This window comes from Calonectris borealis, chromosome 1 (genome assembly GCF_964195595.1).
Source record: "Calonectris borealis chromosome 1, bCalBor7.hap1.2, whole genome shotgun sequence".
Classification (NCBI taxonomy): domain Eukaryota; kingdom Metazoa; phylum Chordata; class Aves; order Procellariiformes; family Procellariidae; genus Calonectris; species Calonectris borealis.
This window is the reverse complement of record NC_134312.1, coordinates 200,654,063-200,671,188: the sequence shown is the minus strand read 5'-3', so window position 1 is coordinate 200,671,188 and position 17,126 is coordinate 200,654,063. Positions and strand designations below refer to the sequence as shown.

At 36.0% G+C, this 17,126-nt stretch overlaps 1 protein-coding gene across 1 annotated transcript in view; it reads right to left on the bottom strand.

Annotated features, from left to right (window-relative positions):
• Positions 1-17,126, bottom strand: part of XPO4 (exportin 4) — an 86,178-nt gene that overhangs the window by 13,821 nt on the left and 55,231 nt on the right. The window contains exons 10-19 of the mRNA XM_075139941.1: positions 14,650-14,826; positions 11,757-11,899; positions 11,494-11,639; positions 9,999-10,176; positions 8,092-8,251; positions 6,253-6,422; positions 5,125-5,299; positions 3,702-3,995; positions 2,599-2,779; positions 706-824 (exon numbers count right to left, since the gene is read on the bottom strand). Coding sequence (XP_074996042.1) covers positions 706-824; positions 2,599-2,779; positions 3,702-3,995; positions 5,125-5,299; positions 6,253-6,422; positions 8,092-8,251; positions 9,999-10,176; positions 11,494-11,639; positions 11,757-11,899; positions 14,650-14,826 — 1,743 coding nt within the window. The remainder of the gene's footprint in view (positions 1-705; positions 825-2,598; positions 2,780-3,701; positions 3,996-5,124; positions 5,300-6,252; positions 6,423-8,091; positions 8,252-9,998; positions 10,177-11,493; positions 11,640-11,756; positions 11,900-14,649; positions 14,827-17,126) is intronic.

Sequence of the window (17,126 nt, the reverse complement as noted above, 5' to 3'; positions counted from 1 at the left end):
ATTCAAGGAGTTTTACTTCAGACATGAGCAAGTCTAGTCCTGTGGGGTAAAAGCCTTGGACACAATAGAGGGGCTCGTAGGGTACGGTACATCCTTTGAGTCAGTTTCATCTAAAACAGATGTAGCTCTCACGCTCAGCGAGTGCTACCAGAGGAGAAAGCATGTTAAGAGGGGACAACTGAGATACACTTCAGAAGTGTTCCCCTGATTCAAAGTAAAACATTAACACAGTGCAACCCAATGAAATGCTGCCATTCCATTGTTTCATATTTTACTGTTCTACTGACAAGCTGCTACTGTCTATGATACGAAAGCCAGCTGTATTGTGAAAATAATTAAAGAGTTACTACTTGCTCCCAGATTTTTTTTTTCCCCCAAACTAATATCACTGTTTATGCTTCCAATCACATTTTTGACACTATCAGAAAAAGGATTCCACAAGCCACATTTCAGGTTTGGCTAATTGTTGACCTGCACGGATGTACTTTTAGAAGAAATAAGTTTGTTTAGGTCCTTCAAATATACATTTTCTCAGCTTACAATATTTCTTTTCAAACAGTATCCAGAACTATGGAACAGTTACTTGCATTTTTAAAAGCTAGAAAACTCAGCTTATAGAGGTGGAATGCATATAGGAATGAATTCTGGAAGTACATTACTATAAAGCTTTCATATTATAGCAACTATGTGTAAAAATATACTTACCTTCAGCAGATCCTGGGACATTAGAGGCAGAACTAGATTAACCCCATATAAGACCACATCTGCTGCTGATACAGATCTATTTGTAGCTTGCCCAGGCTCATGTCCTCTAAATACTTCATCTGTAGAAAAGACAATAAAATGTTTTGTATAAAAGGAGGATTAAACATATTGAAGGAAGAGTCCCATTTCTTCATAATAAAGACATTTTTAAAAATAGGACTATTCTCCTCTCCCCCAAAACGTGAGGCACTGTATTAAAATAGAAGCTTAGTGAGTGGAGGCTGCCACATCACTCTACACTTATATTCATTAGGATTAAGCATTTCATAATCACGTGTACCAGATGGCATGCTAAAACAGAACACTTCAGATACTCTGAGGGCTCCCTTCCATTACAGAACATTCCATTTGTTTCTAGTGATAGCTGCTTCATGCCTGCACACATAAACAGATAGTGAGCAAAATATCACTGCATTTTTATACTTATAATATATATTATATACTTACATATGTTCATATATATTTTATAAACACAAGAAGAAAAAAAATGGGAGAGTTAATGCAGAAAATTCTGTAATTTAGACATTACCTGTAACTGCAGAAAACTTGGCAAGACCTACATTTCCCATCAACTGGCAGTGACCTTACTTTTATAATTCCTGCACTGAGTCAGCAACAGTATGCAGACAACTTTCAATACATTCGATCTCTGCACATTACATTTAGGTAGTATTCACGTTCCTTAGTTTCGTGGTAAGTATTTTACAGTGTTTTCCAAGCAACTAACTTCCAATGTCTGACCTCAAAGAGAATATGCTACATGGCACTGAGTTGTCCATTCAATGGACAAAGTCTACATCTGGTTCTGTATTTGTGTTGTGCGTGCATGACAAAAAACTAGACCGATGCACTGAATTTTGGAGTACAAGGTTTTCTCTTTAAAGATGTACCTCAGAAAAGCAATGAACAACATCAAAACAACCTAGGCAGATTCAGTTTGTTACTGAGCATGTTTTCTGTGCAAACTGTATAGGACATCGTAAGATCTGAATCATGCAAATGGGTTTCAACTTATTCAAAAGCAACGCAGCACAGCTAAGCTAGAGCTGGCAGATCATATTCAGGACTACTGCAACCTTAAGTGGCAAATATATGGAAGAAAGTAACAGGCTGAGATACAAAAAAGAACCCTTTAAATACACCCACATACCATAAAGCATGTTCTGTGAATGAGGCATACAGAAAACCCTCAAACACGATGGAATTTTCATGAGCTCAGCATTTCACAAAAGTTGGATCTTGTACTAAGAAGATAAACCATCTGCCCTCTTGCGGTAATCATACAATCATAGAAGCGTTCAGGTTGGAAAAAACCTTTAAGATCATCAAGTCCAACCGTTACAGTAAAGACTGTTAAAACAGTCTTTATCAGTTTTAAGTTTGAGAAACGCTGGTGTTGTGTGGAGATATTTTGAATATAATGATCCTTCATTCTTTACTCAGTACAATACTGAGAATTAGCCAGATTCCAAGTGCCCTTTGTCCACTTAAAGCTCTGAAACTTGGTCATTTGATAAAGTATACTATTCTGACTTCTCTATGGGTTGTTTGTTATGAGACTGCTGCTACTACATATTCAGACTTGCAACAGTCAGATTTCAACCTTTTCATACATGCCCTATTTATTTTATAGGAGCAATAATAATTTGAGATGCTAGAATACTGTGAAAAGTCCTTCCTTTGCTACTGGCACATTAAATAATAATTCTCATATCCTGGTCTAATCAAGCCTAAACTTCAGTTTTCACCTTACCTGGACAGAACACATGCCCCACAATGGTTTTTACAGTTTAGACACAAGTTATGGTTCAGCAATTACCAATTCCTTCATACCTGTATCACTGAAGTCTATGAATTCTTTTGATAGAAGATTAGTGAGAAGCTCCATAATAAGAAGGAGATCCTGGTACTGGTCTTCTTCTGCTGTAACATCTATCCGTTGTCGACCTAGATTATTCTTGGAATACACCTGGAGCAGAGTTAGGCAGGCCTCATACAAGTTCATGGCTTTGGCCTATAAAACAGTGTTAGATAATAAGAAAACTTCCACATGCTAAAAGTGACACACTTTGTTTTAAGATGGCATTACTTGGTTGATGATACCTCAAGGTTTTAGTTTCAGTTATATAACCACTTTTTGTAACAACTGCACACAAAATCATCAAGGAAACAGCCACCTTAAACAACAAGAACACTTACACCCATATATTGATGTGCCACCCATTGAAGCAGCAGAACATTACTTTTATCAATTCCTCCATCTTTTTTTTTTTTTTTTCTTTTTAAGAGTGGCTTGGGACAGGCTGACACATCTCACTAATCTCACAAACTAGATTACCAACAAAATCCCTTGGGGACTCACTTCAGCTATCAAAGTTTGGAGCCATAATATACTGTTTGTGCATACCCAGTTTGGAATAGGCAGGATTGCTTCTAGATGCAAAACCAAAATTAGCCAACAGCTAAAATTAGCAAAGATGTAAGTGTACCGCACTGACTCATTTTACCAGATAGTATCTTGGTATCCATTATGCCTTGTTTAGGACCAAGGCAGTGTTTCTATGGTATGCATTTGTCACATAAAACAGTGCTGCAATTCTTCTAGACAAGCCTTCAGAGAAGTTTGATATGGTTAAAAAAAGTACTCAACATGGTCTGCACTCTTTTGCCACCCATGCATAGAGTTAGATTAGTGATGAATTATGGTTAAGTTTACTGGTATAAGAACAGTATAGATGTCCTGCTTTTAATCTTTGCAAGTGTATGTTTTTAAACAAAAATTCCTTTAACAGATATGACCATATAGCATTTCTTTCTCTATAGAATCTAAAAATCACTATCCTTTATTTTGTTAAAGGGATAGCACTGTGTATACACATACGTGCACATACACACACACACTCTCTTCCCCTCCTTCCCCTTTTGGTGGTATTTACCTCTCCAAGATAGCAAATTTGTTTATGTGCAACTTCAACAAAGACTTCTATTATGAGATTAACAGTCTCTGGTGTGTTTTTATATACTTCCATTAATCCAATGCAATTATTAAGGAAATCCATCAGGAAATTGAAGAGAATTGCTACGTTATCAATCTGGGTAGCCTCAGCAATGCCACAGAGAGCTTCTAATGTAGCAGTGATTTCCTGTTTCACTTCCTCCTCCTGACAGATCTGCTGAAAGTTTTCTTGGTTTATCACATTCAAGAATCGCTGCTGAAGTGGCTGAAGAACCTTAAAATTTTTTAGAAAAGTCACATTAAGATAAGCATACCATTACATGAGATGTGAGGTTTAAGTAATTTAGCAAGCTCACGGGTTGCTTTTGGCACAGGAGTACAAGAATCAATCACTTCCAGTTTCCAACAGCTCAATTATGTTGTTATCTGTCACATTAACATAAGCTGAAGTGGTAGTGATTAGTAATTCTCATTATCCATCACCACTGCAGGCTGGTTTCAAAATGAGCACCTCCATAAATATTTTTATGTTATTTTGTAATCTTTAAACAAATGGCGATGACTTCCTCTGGTTCACAGTATTTCATTCTCTTCCAAATTCAGTATTAGGGGAAAAAATTGTTACAGTTTATCAACTAAAACCTTAATTAAGATTCATGTTCACAATTATCTGTGTCATATTATGATTCTCAATAGTGCAATCTCTTTTGTAATCAGCTGTGTTTGGAACCAATTTAGAAACTTCCATAAAAATGGTAAAATGTTTTTCCCAATTACTTCCAGTGCATTATAGTCTTACCTTCAATCACTAATTTCATAGCTTTGCTAATAAAAGCAAGTTTCTTTCAGAAAGCCAATGCTTTACAAACACATGCAGCGCTCACTGATAGCATTTCAGCTACTTTCTAGCACCAATCTTTCTGGTATTAAATATCTGAGATATAATGGAGCCAGGGCACAAAAAGCTGGTCAAGGCTCTTCATTATGTTTCACATTAGCTTTTTACTTACTGTCATTATCATTAAGTGAATAATTGAGTAATTCATAACACCACCAAATTAAAATAAAAGGAAGAAATGACACAGTTCCAAGGGAAGTTCTTAACCTTTTCTAATAGTCTTTTTCAAGTGTACTGCTATAGTGGCTGTTTCATGAATCCTCCAGGTAAGTATTGGTTGTTTCTGTTTACGTTGTGATGTTTTAGATATAATTTTTGGCAGCTCCTGGGTGCCATACAACTATTGACCTTCTAAGAGAACATAATTTAAAATATTATCAATATCAGATGTTCAAAATCAAAAGATTCGGAACAAGCTGATTTTGTGTCACCATAAAATTCCCTAAACTAAGTTGTTTGTACTACTTGCAAAACCGAAGGTAACAGAAGCATCAAAATAGCTTACCTCTGTCCAGTATTGTTGCTTTGTTTCCGTATCCATATGAGCAAAACCTCCTAAAACTAAAGCTTTCATTAGTGTTCTCTGCACAGAACTGGACAAATAGTGAAGAGGAGGGCTTCGCCTTGCAAATTGTTTAGCTAAATTCCACCAGTTTTCACACTGAATAACTAAGTTTGCCCTAGAAGAGGGAAAAACAGTTTAATTAAAGAAAAGACCTCACAATATTGTATGAACAGAGTGCATCAGGTTGCTAGCAGTTGTCAGAAGATTTTTTTTTCCAAATTTTAATTCCTTTATTTTAAGGCTCAATTGCCTTTTGACTTTCATCTTATTAATGCCTCACCTCTAAGATTTCTAAAGTATAAACCCTGAAAATAATTCATATGGGAGAAAAGCAGGGAAGTGCTTTAGTTTTACACACACACACAGTTAATGGACATATTGCATGGATTAAAAGCTTAGTCTCATTATGTCATGATAAAATAAGCAGTTTATTCCAAAACTAGCTCCTGTGGGTTTTAATTTTTTTAAAAAGAAAATTCGTCAAGCATTTAACTCCTTGAACTTCAGGACAGTCTTTCAACAGACTCTGAATGCATGATTGCATGTAAAATTGCAATTCACAAAAAGTAAAACATTCAAGAATTTCCTGCTTCACAGTTTGTAATACCAAAGAAAACTTTGACACTTTGTCTGAATCCGCCAAATCCTGGATTTTAAAAAAAATTTTTAATATGTTTACAAAACACATTTAATACTGACTTAGCCAGGATCTGAACTCTTAATCCAGAAGAACTTGTTCAACAAAAATAAACACCACCAGAAAAAATCCTTGCTATAAGAGTGGAGACCAGGAGAGTTCTCCTTTCTCACTGTTTAAGAGTGAGGCACAAAGGTAGGGGAAGGAGAGTGCACTTCTAAACAATAATAAAAATTAGATTATGTTTTGTCAAATCTAGGTCTCACTCCTCACTTTGTCAGACAATTTTCTTTCCATTTATAGTATGTTACGAAAGTAATTTGACTTACAGAGACATGAATATGAAGTGCCCTATATCTGGATTACTTTGGCCAAAAAAATTTAAAGGAAGCAAAAGAAATTTTTTGACTTCCAGAGGTATAGCAACTTACCGCTCTCTCCTTTCCACTAATGTTACTAGCAGTTGTACAGTATCATTTGCAAGGTCCTGCTCTGAACTCCACACTGCCAGGTTACTGATCACTTTTTCTAAAAGGTAACCCACAATCCACTGGGAACCCTCTGTATCAGCACCAAATGCTGTACTAAATGGCAGACTTATCTATAAGAAAAGCATTAAAATGAGTGAGTTTTACAGAAGCCAGAACCCCAAAGTGTATGGCAATCATTGTCAGCAAATTCTTTTCAGGCTGTCACTTCTTCCCTACTTAATACATAAATGTTACACAGACAAAGGCAAAGAATACCTGTTACAGAAAAATCTTTGCCAAATTCATCTTGCAATTTTAAGCACAACACCTAAAACAAAGAAAAGTTTCAACCTCATTACAAAACCAGGTTTGAGTATGTCTAGCTTTTAATGCCAATGAAAGTTCAAAAGCTTAAAAAATTAAAAGAAAGATCCCAAAATAATCTCCCAAAAGTGTTTCCATGAATTTATGATTAAATTCCTCACAATTCAGTGATAAAAATTATTAGAAATAAACCTAGCTGTTGATCTAGATCGAATCTTGTAAAAACTTATTTTCACTGCAATTTTTCTGCATCTGCTTTCTGCAGATTCTTCCTTCAATCTACACATCTTTTAGGAAAGATGTCACATTCCAGTCCTGGCACATTAAAATACGCTTCCTTGAAACTGCCTGTTCTCCTATGTTTAAAAAAAGTTTCTCAGGAGTGAAATCCAAGGATTTTGTAGTAATTGTGCCGGGGCTTCCTGTCAGCACACCACTAACACTTCCAACTTTAAAACTCGTAATATATACGTGACTGAGCATAAGGTTTAAACAGAGGTTTCAATCACTTTCACATGTCAACACAAACTAAACGTGCATTTCCTAGATACTCTATTTTGTCTCTTCACATTGTTTCTCATGCGGATCTCCTCCTTACATGCTCACCGATTCTTCCCCAACTGTTACCTTTACAAATTCTTAGCTCTGCTCTAAGTACAAGCTGAATAATATGATTCCAAGTATTTACAAGTCTTTGGTATACCTATTTTTGTTAAGGGGGGGCTTCCTGAAGCGTTAGTATTCTTAGTTGCTTCAGTAGTGGAAATAAAGGGGAAGAGGAGAAGGCTTCCTTCTTCAAAGTTAGAGCCAACAGGACCTCCTCAGGATGAGTGGTCTCCATCAGCTAGCTGGATTGCAGTTAGTTCTATAAGCAAAATCAGGATCAAGGTCTAATCATGATTAGTGCTGTTCAAACATGATAAGAAGTTGCCCTTCACAAAGAACGCACCATTGAAATCATTATATATACATATGAGAACATATGAGAATGGGGAGAGGAGAGAAAGTAGCATGACATTAGCTAATGTATACTACCTTGTGATTGTGTTAAATACCTAATTCAGAATAATAACCAGGTTACTCACTAAATCATCCATCAAGGGCAACCACTGTATTAGAGATGAACTGTAAGATCTGATGGAGAGTGAGAAGTAGCTTATGAAACTGTCAGCGAGTTCCACCCACTATGCAGCCTGAGAACGTGCTATGCTCTTCTGCTGTGGCAACGGCCACAAAAAAAAAAAAATCACATTTGCACCAAAATGTGCAAGAAGGGTCCTCTAACAACTTATATTTCTAATTAAAAAAACTGAAGAAAACATCAACTTTCAAACAAATTCCAAAATAAACCACAACCCATTTAATATTAAAAATGCTTTATCATTGCACTTTAAAATAGCTACACTGGTATCTGCATTCACAGGATAATATTATTGCTAATACTCACCAATTAATTCATAAAAGTTATATCCTTACCTGATCATACAGCTTTTCATCTACTAGGAGGTAAGTCTTTGCCCAACGCTTGAGGAACCATACAATATCTTTGCCCATCTGGGGGCTCAGGAGGTGCGTGAGATTTGCTCTTATTGCTCTAGATTCTACTTCTGACACTCTTAAAATAGCAGATAACAACCTGCAGATTTAAAATACAATTGAGGATGCTGAGATTGTTTTTGGAGAAGCAATGCGACTACCAAACACATTTATTTTTCATGAAGTATGACAGAAGAAACAGGATAACACAAAGTAGTTCATCTCTAATGAAGTAAAAAGCACCTGAATTTATTTTTTCTTTAAATGCAAGGAGAGAGAGACAGGATAGACTGGCAAATATCCTCCAAAAAGTCAGAATATGCATTAAAAGATAGGGTGATTATCTTTGACATCAAAATTAGTGCAATAAAGAATCCTCACAAGCATTCTGACATCAAGGGAATGAAGACAAATGGACTACTTGGAGTGCTTGAAAAGGTTTTTTGAAAAACTGATTCTCCCTTTCTTGCATCATCAAGCTTAGTGACCAAGTGGGGCCTAATTGTGCAGCTTTTAGAGTGTGATGCATACTAAAGAACAAATACAGAAATGATCAGTTATTTCTCTCTTTTTCATTACTACAGAGAAACAGTCTGAAATATCAGATCACCAGGTGATTGCATTAGCTTAGATTGCATTAAATATTAGCTTTTGTAGTATATCAATTAAATCGATAAGAATGTAATAGTGCACAAGGAATTTAGAAGTTGACAGTGGTCTATTTATTGAAGGTGTTTCAGAGCTATTGCCAGAGAGCCTCAAATCTCTCCTTATTTAGATCTGATTTTATTTCCATCACCACTAAGACACTGCGTCAAGAAATCCTGTTTGTTGGCCACTTCTTGAACTACCAATAGTATCAGTGAGCAGTATTCAAACTTCTAAACATTAGGCAAATCATGGCCAATGAAGATCCATTTTTCTAGCCTCTTCCAGAAGAAGAAAATGTTAAGTACACAAAACAACTAATCTTGGGTGAAGACTCTTCCGTGTCAATTAAAAGTGGAATGCAATCTTCTGAAGTGTGAGGATTCAAATTGAGGAGTCCTTTGTGGGCGTCAGTCTTCCTGCAAAAAAGAGAACGGAAATCCCCTCTCCTGCTCCTTTTATAGGCTAATAGTAACATGTATACATAAGCGACAACAATTCCTCCCGCACCGAGGACCAACTGAGCTGCTACTGCCAAGCTGGAGCAGTAACTCATGTTTAAAGTAGACAAGCTCACTGATGCTCTGGAAAGCGTTTGCTTAAGCTGTACATGTGCTGAATGAATTATAGAGCATATAGTATACTATCTAAAGATTTTGATCTACCAACTTCTTAGTAATTAAAGTCATTTTAAGGACTTTCTGTAGATAGATCAAATACGGGTTTTCAGTAGAGATATAAAAACATTTCTATTTATTTCAAAGACTTTGGCTCATGTCCTCTGTTAAGACTATTAGGTCATCAATCTAGTCATTTCAGGTTTCCCATCTTGACTCAGTTTTATCTGTTTTGATGCCTTACTCTCATTTTTCTTCTCAGTCCTCCCCTGGATCACCTCAACTTGAAAGTCATCTGTATTTACCCTGCCTTTCTTTACCCTAAAAAAAAAATCACTTCATCATTTCTGTCTTTTTTTAATCTCTTTTATAGCATTGCCTTAATATGTCTGTTATAAAACCATTCTTATAAATTATTTGCCCTTACTTTAATACTAGTTGAAAGAGACATTTCTTTTCCAATGTTCAGTGTTTACATATTGCTTTTTTACTGTTCAAATTCGCAGAAGTCCATTCACATTCTCACTTTTTTTCTCTGAAAAAGCATTTAACATAACTTAATAGCATGAGAGACACCCTTACCTAATTACAGAATCAGTTCTGTTGTACCCTGGGATGGAAGAGGCCTTTTCTCCTGGAGATCCCAGAATCTGAAGTGTTGTATTGATGTCAACCTCAGCTGAATGTTTAATGGAATATTCCATTACTTCTGGAGGTATTAGCGGAGTCTCTCCCTGAGTATCATTAGCCAAGAGGTAGCCTTACATTAAAAAAGAAAGAGTGATCACAACTTTCTATCCTAGGTTAACTTACAGCTTTTTGATTAGAGAGTCCATTGGCTTAACTGCAACATCACACCAAAATCAAATGTTTATACAAACCCTGACTAACACTGCTTAAATACGTGTAAGTTAAGTTTAGAATCCTTAAAGATTCTAGAGAAGAACCTAAAGTGACAAGAAACCAAGACTGGAAAAGAAACCACCAAATTAAAAAAACAAATAAAAAAAGAGAGATAAGCTTTGCTTCATGTAAAAGTACTACAGTCAATTCAACTATTGAGGGGGGGGAAAAACCAAAGCAACGTTTTCTCATCACTTCTTTCTCCTTCTGTTATGTGATAAAAAGCACCTTGACTTTACAGCTTCCCCACCAATCCATCTCATTCAGGACTTCTATTCTGCTAACATTTCCAATCTGTCAGAGGCTTTCAGACACCAAGCACACGTGCTATAATAAAGTTTTCCTTGCATAGCAACTGCAGATCAGGTGAAGCACGGGTTTTTATACAATACTCTGGTGTCCAGATAATTAATATTAATTCCAACTTCAGTTGTAGTTTTAAACACCTGATCTCATAACCATCTGTGAGATACAAATACAAACTCCATCCCACAGCAATACAAAAATATTATAAACACATTCATGTCAACATCTGAGACCAACTAAAACATCAGATGTTCAAAAAGATCCCACAAAATATTTCACAAGGCATACATTTCTCCTAACAAAGTACAGACACTGTCTTAGTTGTTATTATGCTTTGCAAAGAGATGTAAGATAGTTCCATCTAAATATCAAAACCAAAAAAGTTCTAAATTCAAGTTCCCTGAAATATAACAAAATGCTAGGACATGGATCATCAGCACTGAGAGATTCTGAAACTTACATGATTCTTTGCCACTACTGAGTAATACTGTGATCCTGATCTCATGCTGATTCCCTTATAGAGTCATGTGCCCCCAGACAATACAACTGATATAATGAACAGACTAATTTTTTGAATAGGTTGACTGATAACATATCTCAAAAAATCTATAACAAAATTAGTTGCAGGAATTTCCAAAGGACATACCTCATGTAAAGATTTCATCAATCTTTTAAAGATAATGTTCATATTACTCAAGGCAGTAATAAGGACTTTGTGAGTAGTGTATGTAAGATGAAAGCATCATAAGGGATAAAATTTATAGTCAGTTAAGAGTAGTTGATATACAGGGATTTTATTTTTTTTCCTGAGGTGTTCCAGCTGCAATAAGAATACCAGAATAAGTACCATTTAAAGCTGTTCACTAACCTGTGACTAAAATAAGCCAATGGATATCCTCATACAGGTCATCAAGCACTTTATTGTCAATTGAGCCTGATGCTGGTGAGGCAAGTAACTGCTGCTGATGTCTTTGCAACTGACCATGGAGCCTAGTCACTCGGTCTTCTAATAAACTGTGGACAAATAACAATAAAGTAACTCCACTGTTTTTAAATTGTTTAGGCAAAGTCAGACTTTTAATATTTAATGGCTTTATTGATTTGCATTCATTACTTTTTTTTTTTAAATACCTTGTAAGAAGAGGTATACAGTGTTCTGCAGCAATTCTCCCCAGCATGCCTACACTGGCCAACTGGTCACAGAACTGGTCTCTGTCATCTTCCTGCAGTTCACTTATTTCTTCTTCTTCCCGAGAGGCCACACCATTGGCAGTCTTTGGTTATTTCAACAAAATTAGAAGCAACCAGTTAGTGTTATACTTGTTAAATTTTACCATCACCACAATTTTCTACATTATTTTGGCTTTTTCTTCCAAGGTGTTTTGCATGGATGAACAACAGACTCGTACTAAATTAGACAGAGAAGAGTTAAACAGAGGAGTAAACATGGCTTCATATTGTTTTGAAATCAGCATTTGTCCTGTTTTTGGCTGGGATAGAGTTAATTTTCTTCCTAGTAGCTGGTATAGTGCTGTGTTTTGGATTTAGGATGAGAAGAACGTTGATAACACACTGATGTTTTAGTTGTTGCTAAGTAGTGCTTACACTAAGTGGAGGACTTCTCAGCTTCCCACGCTCTGCCAGGTGCACAAGAAGTTGGGAGGGAGCATAGCCAGGACAGCTGACCCAAACTGGCCAACGGGATATTCCATACCATATGATGTCATGCTCAGTATATAAGCTGGGGGGAGTTGGCCGGGGAGCAGTGACCGCTGCTCGGGAACTGGCTGGGCATCGGTTGGCGAGTGGTGAGCAATTGTATTGTGCATCGCTTGTTTTGTATATTCTATCATTGTTATTATTATTATTATTTCCCCCTTCCTTTTCTGTTCTATTAAACTGTCTTTATCTCAATCCACGAATTTTACTTCCCTCCCCCAATTCTCTCCCCCATCCCACTCGGGGAGGGGAGAGTGAGCGAGCAGCTGTGTGGTGTTTAGCTGCCGGCTGGGGTTAAACCACAACAGCATTTCACAAAGTCATTAGCAAAATGCCACATTCAGTTAATTGTACATTTGCTACCGTTTCCAATAGTACTCTCAAGTCGAAAGATTCATTGTGAAAAGAGTCAAGGATAAGAATTATGAAAATTGATTCTTGTTACTAATAGGATAAGCACAGGCTGGACAATAGCAAAACAGATTCTTTATAACACAGGGTATATACATCAGCTCTGTCGAGCACCCACTGCTAGAATTGTGATATAAGGTACTGAATGACTGGCTCACAGAGATGGTCTGCAAACCCACTGGTCAGAAGACCGCTGAAGTACGTCTGCATTTCAAATCACATATATATCACATTTTAAACACTGGAACTTCCATGCTTTCCCCTATTCATTAGTCAAAGATATTGTTCTCAGTTGTCTGAGATACTACATAAATCACAGAATAGGTAGTATTTTTCATGATGAAATAAAAACTATCTCTTTCATTAAAGATTCTCCATAACCCGTTGTTCAAGGGGAAAAAGCTTTAAAAAGTAAATGTTATAACCTCAGGAAAACAGAAGACTGATAATCATCATCATCTCAGTCTGAGTCTGCTGATGCAGAAGTCACACAGTTTGATTTCTCAAAGCTTATCTTGGCTGCATTATAAAATACTTCAATAATAATCTCACCCTATTCCTTGAAGAGATGAACCATTATATGTAGAAACTACATATCGATGTTAAAATGTTTTAAAAAAAAAATCTCTTGAAGAATCATAAAATTTACACAACTAACAAAGTAAAATACAAGTGACAGAGAAAGCTATCAGTCGTCTTCATTTCTATAATGGCTCTGGAAAACTGAATGGCTCTGGAAAACACAACTCCTTATCCAAAGTGCTTTTAACCCATCTTTTCTTTATGTAACCCAGCAAATCATTCTCTTTTGGCAACTTCAAAGTTGCAGCTGTTTACTGAAGAGTGAGCCTCTGCTCTCAAAGCAGAGACTGAAAGTTCCTGTCACTGCTTTGATATTGAACAAGAAGCATTCTAAAATGCCAGCTGTGGCTTTTAAAAGGTTACCCATGGGATAAATGACTTATCTCGCAGAATGACATGAATTAACCTGTGTATACAAGTTATGTCAAGACCGCCTGATATGAATTCAAAGTTCACTTGTGAAATATTTCTCTCTGTTTTGGCACTGTTATTACCATCTGTTACACATTGAGATAGCACAATTAAGTTTTATATGGTGCTTTTCAGAATGAGGTATCTCGGAGATCTTTACATAGCACCAAATTAAAGAGAGATTTTATACAGTTATTGAACTGGATCTTTGCAATAATTAATTCATCCAACATCTACATCCAACTTTCTGTATGAGAATGTATTTTAGTAAGATCCAGACTCCTGGCAAAGAGACTGCTTTCTTTCTCAAAGGTTCAAGAGATGCTTGAGGTACTTTTAGGTTTTCTCTAGAACAGTCATCTCAAAAATTCAATTGGGAATTCAGGTACCATTTTATTCAAAAGAACCACATAGTATTGCAAGTTTCTTCTAGTCTGAGCGTAGTCACTCTACATTTTTTCAGATATTTATGCATGTCAATTATACTTCAAAAGTATACTTTGAAGATAAAGTATGGGAGGTAACAACCGTATAAAAGGCTTCCAATTTCATTGGGGATTTTAACCAGGACCCTAGTCCAGAGAAGGATGGTCAAAAGTTTAGTCGTTGCATTTGTGGGAAAAACAGCAAGATGCACATTGATTGAAGTAACAGGTTTACTTTTTTCTGGTTTTTTTTTTTGTTTTTAAAGTGATTTCCAACTTGTATTCCTTTATTTCCTCTTCAGAATGAGAGAAAGATGGAAAATGACCACTGAGTAACAAATTCAGCAAATTTTTCATTTCCAAAGTCACAAATAGTAATTCTATACTAGCTCCCTTAAGCTACATAATATAGTACACACAAGACATGGGCTAGCTACTATATATCATCATTAAGAACTACTAGAATGAGGGCTTACCAAATTCCTTGTACCATCAGGAGCAGCTAGATGGCACTGAATGTAGGAATTAAAGACCTGTACAGCATGTTGGGTAAAGAAACCTTTATGGAAATGTTTGTCATCTTGTACCAAAGTAAGCCAAGATTCCAGCAACTTATCATATGCTTCCATATATACCATGTCATCTTTGTCAAGCTGTAAGAGATGAAAGTAACAAAACAAAAATTTTATTCCTAAACTATACCAGAGGAACATACTTATATTCATTATTATTTAACAGATGTTCTTCTAACGTTGAAACAATTAAAAAAAAAATATATCAGTCACAAAACCTCTAAGGATAGCCAAGAAAATATCAGAATGAACTGAAGCAATGCGTCGAAAAGGTCAGGGCAGCTTTCATGCTTGCTACTCTTTAAAAAAAAAAACTGTCAAAGCGTTTAGTTATTTCTCTTCATCTGATGTTCAAAACCAAAAGAGTCTTAAATTGCCTTTAATGCATAATTACCTAAATACAGGAGCTACTGAGCTTTTACACCAAAGATGTCAAGCATATCAGCTTTCATTAGTAACAACAGAGAATCAAGCCATTTCTTTTTAATTAAATAGACAAGTATAGAACATGTGCATATAGATTTATACGTATTCCACTATTTTTGAAATATAGAGAGAAAAGATGACAATTCTCTGTTCCAGAGGAAATAATTGTAAGACTGCATGTGTTCAAGAAACCCTACTGCAGGTAGCCATTTTTAATGATGATACACAACTTCTCATTCTATGATCAGAGAAAAAAAAGCAGAATTCCACAGAATAAGCCCGCACCTCCAATTGCTTAGTGCATTTTAACTGATGCTTCATGGTTTTGGTTATTCGTATGTGTTTCTGCATGGTACGTAAGTTGCAAAAGGAAATAACATATCTGAAAAACAAAGTCCTGGGTTACAGGCAAACTAAAAAACCCAGATGGCAAAAAGGCAATTTCTTTTTAAAAGTATTTTTAATGTACCTATCAACTTTTTGACTTGACAGAAAAATTGAACTTTAGTAAATATATCCAACTTCATGTAACTTAAGTGTGACTGTAAGGATAAACATGCTGCTAAAGCAGGACACTTCTTTCCTCCAAGACGTGTTCTCAAGTTTGAACCAACAGGATCGCTCACAAAAGTTACTTGGAGATAGCAGAGCTTAGTAAAATGATTCCTTGTTGAAATAAAGAGATATTAGGGCCTTAATCATGCTCCAGACAGAAGAATTCCTGACTTTCAGTGAAGTTACAAACACGGCTGGATGAACAGGCAAGGAAAAGAAAACATTGGCTGGATGACTGATTAAGAGGGAAAACTGATATCATGTTGGAAGCATTTCAAGATAGCTTCACAGCATCATTTTATAACTGCAAAGTAGTCATATTTACAGAGTTAAAATATGGGACACGCTGATGCAAGTGTGAAAACAAAAGCTGAGGATGACAAGAAAAGAGGCAAAATTGTATTCAACGCTAACATAAGCCACAAATTTAGGATGGACACCACAACATGTCTTTTTAAAACTTGGCTAAAGGACACAAGAATTCATAGACAGTCATTCGATCCTGAAATATTTTGACGTGTGTGTGTATAATATATGTACATATATAACTTACATATAGCTTTTAATGGTTTATAAGAATACAGAGCATAAACCAATAAGCAGACATGTCTTTTTATGAACAGAAGAACTCAAATCTATCCAATTCATTTATTTGAGAAGGTAATACAGAAGGTAATGCCATGAAAAAAATGTTTTTAACACTTTATGGTTTCTCATAAGGAAGCTAGGATTAGTAAGTGCCTCCATAAAGTACATGCCCAAATAGTAGAAGAGTTTATCCATATCGAACAAATTTGGTCACAAAGGAACCTTTCTAGAAATTCCCAATCCTTACTTCAGATTAGCTACAGCTGGGCTACCAAAGATGTCATACAGGTAAACTAAGTGACATGCTGCAGACTGGGGAGCTGAATCATTCTGATGGATCCAACAGAAGCAATGGCAGAGACCAGTTCAGAACTCAGATCTTCAGCAGAGGCAAGATATAACCAGTAAAGTCAAAGCAAAGATGCCTAATTTCTATAGTATGGGAAAGAAAAAGAAAATTGGTGGTACTTTCCTCACAGTCTGCTGACCCTTTGAAGAAAGAACACTTTTAAAATTTGTCAAGCAGCAACAAGCTGGAAAGAGTTGGAAGTACAACAGAGAGGACCAAATTCAGAATGGTCTCTCCCATCACATGATATTTAAAAAAAAAAAATCATGAAACAGGAACAGTGTATTAAGATTCATTTTGAGAAAAAGAAGCTTTTGATATAATTTCTGTTTCTATTTGACTTTTCATCCACCATCCTGTTCATACTCTTCACTAATTCAGATGGACTATTGATTTCTACTTCCACATGAGCACTAAGTGTTGAGCAAGGTGAAGCATAGCTGTGGACAAGCATCTTCTCTCA